Below are 10,412 nucleotides of genomic sequence, written 5' to 3'. Positions count from 1 at the left end.
AACTCGATCTTGTACCCTGACCTTATGACTTCGCAAACCCACTTGTCCGGGATTCTGGAAAGCCATGGATCCGGGAACCGGCGAAGACGTCCCCCCACCCCAGTTATGGGTGGGGGCGCACCTTCAGGCTTTGGACGATTTATCTTCAGGTCTGGAGGGGGCGGGCCTTTGCTTGCCCGACCAACGACCCCTGAAGCCTCCTGAAGGAGCTTTGGAGGACTTAATTTTTTCACCCGCGGGACGAAAAAAAAAACCTCTTGTGAGCAGAAAAAGAAGGCCCTCGTCTTTGACGAGTTCCTTTACCTTTAAAATTTTGCGGTAAAAAGGTGCTCTTTCCACCCGTGAGATCCTTAATGATCTCATCTAAGTTGGCTCCAAATAGACGCTCTCCTAAAAAGGGGATATTAGCCAATGCTTTTTTGGAACCTTGGTCGGCTAACCAACCTTTTAGCCACAGTGTACGCCTGAGAACCACTGCTGAGACTGATGCTCGCGCCAATAATGGAGTGGCGTCTAACGCCGCATCACACACAAACTGTAACCCCTGTATCATTTGTTCCAACAAATCTGATACCGCCTGAGGGACCTCTTCTAAGTCCCGGCGTAACCACTTGGTCCATTCAGTTACAGCCTGCGAAACCAGACCAATAGCTATTATAGGTCTGAAAGCTGATCCAATCAAGGAAAACCTGGTGCGAGACATAGCTTCTATCTTGCGATCCACTGGATCTTTAAAAGACGGAGCGTCTTCTAGAGGAATAACCGTGGCTTTATTCAATCTAGCAATTGGTGAATCCACCACAGGTGGTTCTGTCCATTTCTTAATGAGGGTTTCCTCAAACGGATAACGCCTGTTAATGCGTTTAGAAATAGTAAAAGTGCGTTTTGGCAGACGCCATTCCTCTTTGATTGGATTGCCAAAACATTTGGGCAATGGAAAAACCTTCGCCACTTTGATGCGTTTTTTAGTCCCAAAAGGGATTTCAGTTTCAGCTATTTCCGACGGAATACCCTGTAATCTTAAGGTTTCTTGAACAGATACAAGGAGTGCGTTTACCAACGCTTCCTCTCTGGCTATGGCTGATGCCGAAACATCCTCCTCACTGTCTGAAGAGACAGTACCCGAGACACCAATCCCAGATGAAGTACCTGCAACTGCAGAAATAGGCTCAGAGTCTGAATCCGAGGTTTCAGATAATAAGGGGTTAGGCGGGGGTCGCTTTCTTGCGCCCTGTCCCTGACAAGCCACTTCCACCCGGGACACAAAAGTTTCCATAATAGCTGACAATGATTCAATCGTCAGTGGGGTGCTGGAGGATCCTGCAGACCCCTCGAGGGGATCCGGAGGAGATACACGAGTGGCAGGGTCCATGTTAATTCAGGACACCTTTGCCAGAAAAAACAAAAAAAACTTTTTTTTTTTTTTATGTGTCTCACCCTAGCGCAATAGCGCCCCTCAGAGTACCTGCTTCTCGATCCCCACAGAGAGAGAGAGAGAGACCCCCAAGGCTCACCAACCGATGCAGTGAAGTTTCCAACCAACTGCAGTCAGCGTCTGTCTTTTACAGACTGGAAGGAGCTGTTGCTTTTTCCCGGGTAGAAGGACGTGGCTCCGCCCCCTGTGTACGCCTTCCGGCGTTCCCAGCTCTCCACGAGGTAGCTGGGGTCATGAAACATGGCCGCCCCCATACAAGAGACATAAGACTCCAAAAACATGGCGGCCGGCGTGACCTGAGAACATACATGCACTTGGTCTACGGCAAAATGGCGGCGGACCGCCGAAATAGTTTTCCCAGCACATCCACCTGCATCTCTGCTAAGTGGCGATATATGGATCTACAGGAGATACACTACAAATAAGGTAGGATTATACCTCCTATGTCTGCTGTAATGTTACAGTCTGCTGGGTAGAGTGTTAGCTCTCAAACCAAGTCCACTTCCCACAAACACATACTGTATTTACAAGGGGGACTTTTTAGTGTCAGATATATACTGACCATGTATGGAGGGGCCCATAATTCATACTGCCTCATAACGAGGAAAGAAAAAAGGGAACGTTTACTCACCATACCAAACCGACAGGCACCCTCTCTTCACAATACCCTCTCCACCGGGGTGGGGGGTTGTGGACCACTCCGGACGCCTCGACTCTCTGGTTCCTGGCGTCCAAGCGAGACTTTTAACTCGCAAGGTCAGTCCCTCCACTGGGACTCCGTCGCGGCCGACCCAGCGCGGAGCTCTGGTCTGCACGCGCTCGTAGGCAGAAACCGGGGTGACCACTGGATCTCAACATCCAGCCCGTCGCCCGGCCCCGCATACTTACTTGAATGTGTCGCGGCCGACCAAGCGCAATGCAATGGTCTGCGCGCGCTCGTAGGCCGGCTGGGGTGACCACAAGTGTCGCCCAGTCCGGCGTTTTTGCTTGAAGATCTCACAGGAAAAAAACACTGGAGAAAAACTACCTAAAAAATGTTTTTTCTAAAGAAAAAAATCTTGCCAGGACCAAAAGATCCCAGCAAGGAACTTAGGTCCTTACTCCTGACTAGACAGAAAAAAACTGATTCCCTGTAGCAGAGAGAGGGAGGATATACCCTCAGGGACTGCCCCTAAGGTGGAGCCAGAACGTTTTGTCTTTCTGCCTAGTCCTACTCCTGCGGAGACAACATAACCCAGCTCTTGAGAATCAAGAAGACTACGTCTGTCAATGAGCGATAGAGAAAGGCTTCTTTATGTTGCGCCATTGCTCCTCAACAGCGCTCTGAAATTCCGTAGAGCAAGGAAAAACCTACAACGTTTTGAGTTTTCTCTGCGTCCCATAAGAGGACATCAAAGCAGGAGGACATGGTTCATCCTCCAAATGCAGCGTTTGTTTGATAGAAGCAACCAACTCATCCATGAGTGCAAGCTCTTCAGACGAGCCAGGGGGAGAATTATCAACCCCTTCCACCTCAGCCTCCCCTTCAGACCCCGCAAGGTCTAGAGACGAACGAGACCCTGAGAAGGGCACTCCAGCCATAGCATCCCCATCGCCCTCTGAATCAGAGGAAATGGACACCCTGGGCCTTTTTGTGGATCGATCAGCCACCAGCATCTGCACCTGAGCAGCAAGGTTAGCCACAATAGTAGCCAGATCAGCCCCCTCGGGGGAAGCAGCAGCAGCCCCCTGGCCCCCTACCAAGGAGGGAGGAAACTTGCTTTCCCGAGAATCCATGCCCCAGTAACTTAGGAAAAAAAGGAGTACTGCCCCTTTAAGGTCGCGGCGATCGCAGCCCACCGCACTCACAAAACACACTGACCCACCGGGCTAGGAATACAAAGGCAACGAATACAGGAATGGAAGGTAAAACCTGGAGAGGTCACACAGGCTGCTGCTTCAACGATCGCTGTCCTCAGAGCAAAAGGAAGTGATGCGAGACTGACCGCCCCCATAAAGCCTATGTAAGGCTACACAAACATGGCCGCCGGCCGAGGCTGTAGAGGCAGAAACACTGACATGTGGCCCGCGCGATCGCCGCCAAAACGGCGCTCTCACCACACAGGATCGGCCACCACAAAACTGTCACAAAAAAATGGCGGACCGCAGTAGCGGTCGCCGCACAGTATGCCCACAACATGTCTCACAACCATGTCCTTCACAGCACACAGCATGTCACACAGCCTGTTACACAGAGCAGAGCAGGAGAGCCCCCCCCCTTGCAGCCCACAGAGAGCAGCTATACTGACAGGGAGCTCAACATTATGCACAGACATGCAGGGTCCCACAGTCCCAGACTGACACCCAAGACAGACAGGTCCCCACACAGAAATACACTTACCATCCGGATGGCGTGGGGAGCCTGCACGAGCAATCAAACCGCTGCACTAAGGACAGGGAGAGTCGCACCCAGGACGCAGTGGAATTGCGGTGCGAAACCGCATGGCGTCCAATGAGGTAGCCACCTCACCACAGCATCCCCGCAGCGAACAGGGATGGGTCGTTCATATTTGCCAGGGAAACCTAGCTGAACGCTCGATGGCAGGCTGGGAAGCCACTGGCCCTGAACCCCGGATAACCAGGGAGGCCAGACCGAGACCCAGCACCGCAGGATCATCTTCATCAGAAGACCTAACTAGAGCTGAAAATAAACAGCTAAGTAAAGAAAGAGAAAAAAAACTACAAATAAAACCAAAAAGAGAAAAGAAGCTGAGACTGAAAAGCCCCAGCACAGGAAACGTCTAACCTACTCCTGAGCTAGACAAATGAAACTGAGGTAGGAATGCAGGAAGCAGGAGGGTATTGACTGAGGGGACCACCCCCTGGGGGTGGGGTAGGCTAAAAGCTTTGATATTAACATATTCTGTTGTCTAGCCACTCCTACGGAGCAAAGGTCAATAACCCTATTGTGACGAATATGAAGGAGCGGCGACTGTCGGAGGACATAAGAGAAATTCATTTTACGGCAAGTAAAAAAATCCCATTTTATGAACGAAAGCTCAGGAGGAGAGGGTCTGTGACAGGCAATGCACACAGCCTCTGTCCTCCCTCCCTCTAAGTGGCCCACCAGAACTTTGCTCTGCTGTTCTTTTTTTGTCTCCTCATCTCTCCTATTATTTTTCACTTGTCCAGACCTGCTGCCTGCTAATCAGGGCACAGAGAAAGGGGAAACTCAACTTCTGTTGTGAATGATTGCAAGGAGTGTATTCATGCACAAAAACACACGCAGACAACAGCACAAGCCAGGTACTACATTAGTCTATCTTAGATGAGCATAGTAGCCCGTGTGTGCGGTTGTCAGCTTGTGTTTTTGTGAAAGAAACCGCTCTTCTCCAGCTGCAATCATTTACAACATAAGTTGATTGTTCCACTACAGCCATCAATGACAGCAAATAAATATCTATTTTATATAACATCCCCTGCTTGAATTTTAATGGGGGCAAGCGCTATGTGCACCGCACCTGGAATCTTGGAGGAATTAGCAAGCAGTTTTTGAGCTGGTGATAGTTCTTTAATAAAACACCAAAATAATAAAACACCAAGAAAATGTTTTTTGGTAAGTAAAAAATTTCATTTTATGCGGCAGGCAACAGGTACTTGTTATGTTCATCACACATAGTAAAGTGGTTGCTTTACGCACCTATGTGTGTGTGTGTACTGAGCCAATGACCTGGCATACTGTTAGGTGAGTATTCCATCCCTCCCCCCAATTTAAAATATGTATGAATGAAGCTAAACACATACTATGTTTGCAGACATATTCACAAACTTCAAGCCTCTGCTGTGCTGTATTCAAACAAAGATAGCTGGTTACATTGCTAGCCCATTTGTCTCAGCAGCTACCTCTCTCCTGCTTCCCAATATATACAGACTTGTTTTACGTGCCAATATATTTTTATTCCTGCCTATCTAGATGTACACAGCAGAGCTAGATGTAGGACAATACTTGAAAAAATAAAAAATTAAAAACTTAAAAACATGAATTGCACTCAGGTTTTTGGCAAAAAAAAATTAAAATCACATGGTAAAGGGTGCTGTGATTGGGCCAGGTACCATGTGATCACTGATGATCAAAGATCACAATGTCAGGAATGGATTCTATTCAGGACTACTGTTTACTAGGCATCATGTGATCACATGGTATCCAGACCGCTCACAGCAGCCCGATACCGAGCCACTGGAATCCGGTGGACACAACGGAATGAAGATCGCACCAGTGCACTGCAACATACCTGTTTGTCGCAGGGTCTGGGGGAGCCATTTGCCAGCAGTAAATGCTGGTGGTCAGCAAGATTGAGAAGCTGTAGCAAGACTTGAAAATTGCTGTTCACAGACGCTTTCCACCCAATCTGACAGAGCTTGAGTTATATTGCTAAGAAGAATGGTCAAACATTTCACTCTCTAGCTGTGCACAGCTAATAGAGACATACCCAAAAAGACTTTAATTGCAGTATAAAAGGTGGTTCTACAAAGTATGGACTCGGGGGGGGGGGGGGTGAATACAAATACAAGCCACACTTTCAGATATTTATTTGTAAAAAAAAAAAAACTTGAACAATTTATCATTTTCCTTTCACAATTATGTGCCACTTTGTGTTGGTATATCACATACAATACATTTACGTTTTCGGTTGTAATATAAGAAAATGTGGAACATTTCAAGGGGTGTGAATACTTTTTAGGGCACTGTAGAAGAGATGCTAGAACTGCTTGCTCTACATTTGCTGTAAAAACTGGATTTTTGTCTTACCGTAAAATCTTTTTCTCTGATGTTCAGTGACGGACACAGCTCTATATTTTCTTTGACCATTAGGTTATGCTGCCCCCTACAGGAGTAGGACACTAGGCAGAAAAATTGTCTTCACCTATAGGGCAGTCCTAGGGGGTATACTTCCACTTCCTGCTATAGGACTTCAGTTTTGTAACAAGCAGTGTCAGAAGAATACATAACCCAAACTTCACAGAGGGGTGGGTGCTGTGTCCGTCAATGAAAATCAGAGAACAAGATTTTACAATAAGACAAAAATCTAGTTCTCTTTCGTTCATTGCTGGACACAGCTCCATATCTTCTTTGACTGTTGGGATGTCCCAAAGAAGCGTCAGCATGAGGGGTGGGAAACACTGCAAAAAAAAACAGAATTCCCAAAAGGGCTAAACGTAGCAAACCAGGTAATCCAAGAGCTCAACAATGAACAACTGAAACACCTACCAAGAAAAAACACACCCTCAGGAGGCAGGAGCCTCTGCAACGGCAACTTGCATAACTTTGCGGCTAAAAGCAGCATCCACAGATGTGAGGACATCTTCCTTGTAAAACTTAGTGAATGTGAGCACAGGCGACCAGGTGGCCGCTTTGCAAACCTGGACCACTGATGCCTGATGACAAAGGCCCAGGAGGCACTAAGTGCCTTGTAGAATGCGCCCTAACAGGGAAAGAAGGAACCTGACCCTTGATGGAATAGGCCTGCACCACCGTCCGCCTGATCCATCTGGAAATGGTCACAGCAGATGTGGCCTGCCCCATATGGGAACCTTCCGTAAGGACAAACAAGGAATCAGATTTGCAAATCGACTCAGTTGCCGCCCTGTACACCCTGATGGCCCAAACCACATCCAGGGAATGCAAGGCAACTTCTTTGGGATGTTTTGGCTTAGGACACAATGAAGGCAAAACAATGTCTTAATTCAACTGGAACCCCAACACGACCTTAGGAAGGAACGCCTGACCGGGACATAGTACCACTTTGTCCCTGTAAAACCACCAGATAAGGTGACCGACAGGACAATGCAGCCAGCTCTGAAACCCTGTGTGCAGAAGAAATAGCTACCAGGAAAGCCACCTTCTGTGACAAAGTAAGCAGAGGAAGTTCACGAACATTTTCAAAAGGCGGTATTTAAAGAACCGACAGTGCCAGATTAAGATTCCCACAGAGGCACCAGGGACCCTACCGGAGGAGCCAAGGGGCAAACCCCCTGCACAAAAGAGTGAACCAAAGAATTTGTGGCCAATGGTGTTGGAATTAAATTGCCAAAGCTGAAATCTGGCCCTTGATGGTGTCTAGGGCCAAATGCTGATCTACAGCTTTCTGTAGAAAATCCAGCAGACGTGACACCGAAAAGGAACGGGGGGAACCCCCACCTCAAAACTCACACCAAGTAATGTGCACCTTCAAAACTCTGTGATAAATCTGTCCTTCAGTACCAGGCTTTCAATAGCCAAGCCGGTAAAGCCAGCGACCATAAAACAGGATGTAAAATCAGTCCTTGAGACAAAAGTCCTTCCCTGAGAGGGAGTCGCAAAGGAGCATCGGCTATCAGTCTTACCAGCCCTGTGTACTAGGACCATCAAAGCCAGTCTGGGGGCCACCAGAATGACTGGAATCCCTTTTGCATCTATTCTGTTCAGAAGTTGAAGCGGGGGAAAGGCATATTAAACCATACTGGCCCAAAGGAGCCACCAGAGCGCCCCCCGGTGTCTGCTAGAGCAGTGTTTCTCAACTCCGGTCCTCAGGGCACACTAACAGGCCAGATTTTAAGTATTACCTTGGGGAGATGCAGACTAGAATACTGCAATCACTGAGCAGCAAATGATATCACCTGAGATGTATTTTAGTTTTCTTGCAAACCTGGCCTGTTAGTGTGCCCTGAGGACCGGAGTTGAGAAACATTGCGCTAGAGGATCCCAATACCTTGCCACCAACCTTGGAACCTTCCATTTGAGGCGAGAGGCTAAAAAGGTGTCTCCGGTGGGAGACCCCCGATGTAGACAGCTATTGAAACACCTCCGGGTGAAGAGACCACGGACTCAGAGCCTGCCGACTGAGGCAGTCTGCCTGCCAATTCCTGGCGTCCGTGGAAACCCCCATCCAGTACAGGGGAAGAAAAGACTTTCCCTGCTGGAGCGCCAGGGAATGCAGCCACCATATCAAGGACCCCTTCGTACCCCGGCTCAATAGGATCAGATTGTCCTGTGACTGAGGATTCTTTTCCCATTTGACCAAAATCTCCTTTTACAGAGGTCTGGTATGGAACTGAGCAAACGGAACCCCCTCGAAAGTGGAGACCATCAGACCCAGCACTTGTATGCAAGTCCTGAGAGATTTTCAAAACAAACACACTCCACTCTCCTGCACTTACAGATGGGCCTCACAATTGTTTTTCTCAGGACTCAAATGGTTTGTCCTACTCGGGATATCACTCGCTTTGTTGCCCTCCCAAGACTGGGGACGTCTGATCGCCTGGAAACAAAAGAAACAGGAGGGCTCACCGGCCTAGCGCATTATCCTCAATAAAATGGAGCTTTACTAAAAGAAGTGCAAATTGCATACTCACAAAAGAGCCTTTTGATTAACTTACATTTGTGAGTATGCATTTTGCACTTTTTAATAAAGCAAATTTTGCACATGGACGTTAAGATTTGAGCTGGGAGGTCCACACAATTTACCAGCAGCTACATGGTGAGAGTGCCTGCCTCCAACATTTATTCAACTTATATCTAGGCTGGTAGACTCCCCTCTACACAGCTGTTGGTCAATTATATTGATCTACCAAAACTGAAACTAAACTTACGGGGCCACCATAAGGGAATGCACCAATTTTTAAATTTATTTTTAATTAAACAATTCAGCTGACTGATTTATACATCTAGGCTTAGAAAAAAAACAAAACAAAAAGTGGTCATCTTTTCTATCAGTGGGGTCAAACAGTTATTTGATTTAATAGACCAATAAACCCGTTCCAATATGGAGGTGCTTTAGTCACAATTTTTTGTTGTAAGAAAAATGTTATACACATATCTGAAGCAGATTCTTGATACTTTACAGAATACTTCAAATTATATCTTTTAGCTGGTCATTGAAAACCAGGCAAGACATTTCAGTTTTTCAATGTAGCACACAGGGAAGAAAAAAAAAAGAAGATTGGTTGCCATAGTTGAAAACAATATAGTTTCCTCTGCTGCAGGTTTTGTATATCACTCATTGCATATGTTATGCAAGAAATAGAAAAATCTTCTATGGCAGCCTTGAAACTAAGATGGTCCTTTAGATAGACAAACACAACAGGAACAGTTCAAGGAATCTGCGCCACCATTGTTATCATATTCCAATAAATAAGCGGTATCTTGTGTTTGTCACAAAGGTGGTTCCACAACAAAGGCAACTTTAAAAAGAAAAAAATCCATCCACAGACTGATGCAAAAAGATGGAGGGTTGCCTTAGGTTATTGGTCATCTCTAGCACCAGTATCACCACGGAGGTGAAATCTTTCTTCCTCTCTGGCAGCATTTTGACTTGAAGGAGATGGATGCTGAATAGCCTTATTTGACTCTGGGAATGTAAAACATTATCTATTACAATTTAAAAGTCAATTTCATATATTATCCCCCTAACTCCATAAATCAGTTATATTTTACGTTTGATTATTTTTTTAAATCACACTGAAATACCTCCTCAATGACAATACTGAACCTGGGAGTGTTTAGAAAAGAAGATTACTCTGGTGGGACAGAACTTTAACTGTCATGTAGAAGTGATCAGGACCCAAATCACTTCTATGGAAATGTCCCGGAGCTGAATATAAAAAGTAAAACTAAGCTCATGGTTGTTAATTTAGCCTTGAGCATGCTCAGATCTCATCATAGTAATTACAGGAGCAGTAAAAAGTGTTAAGACTGATGGACTTCCATCCCTAAGATTCAAAACTTTTTTTTTTTGTTCTAACATTTTTCTGCCTGTGTCTCAGAACTGAAGCACCATTTGCATTAGTAAATGGCCCTACCATGACAAAATATACAGTCAGGTCCATAAATATTGGGACATGGACACAATTTTAATCTTTTTGGCTCTATACACCACCACAATGGATTTGAAATATAACATCCAAGATGTGCTTTAACTGCAGACTTTCAGCTTTAATTTGAGGGTATTTACATCCAAAT

At 46.3% G+C, this 10,412-nt stretch overlaps 1 protein-coding gene across 1 annotated transcript in view; it reads right to left on the bottom strand.

Annotated features, from left to right (window-relative positions):
* Window positions 1–9,574: 9,574 nt before the first annotated feature.
* The window catches only part of GNPTG (N-acetylglucosamine-1-phosphate transferase subunit gamma), a 39,149-nt gene continuing 38,311 nt past the window's right edge, over window positions 9,575–10,412 (bottom strand). The window contains exon 11 of the mRNA XM_082260277.1: window positions 9,575–9,801. Within this exon, the coding sequence (XP_082116403.1) occupies window positions 9,695–9,801 (107 nt within the window). The 3' untranslated portion in view covers window positions 9,575–9,694. The remainder of the gene's footprint in view (window positions 9,802–10,412) is intronic.

Source organism: Pelophylax lessonae, assembly GCF_965119305.1.
Source record: "Pelophylax lessonae genome assembly, chromosome: 6".
NCBI lineage: Eukaryota > Metazoa > Chordata > Amphibia > Anura > Ranidae > Pelophylax > Pelophylax lessonae.
Note: the sequence above shows the minus strand (reverse complement) of the source record. Positions and strands in the feature narration are given on the sequence as shown.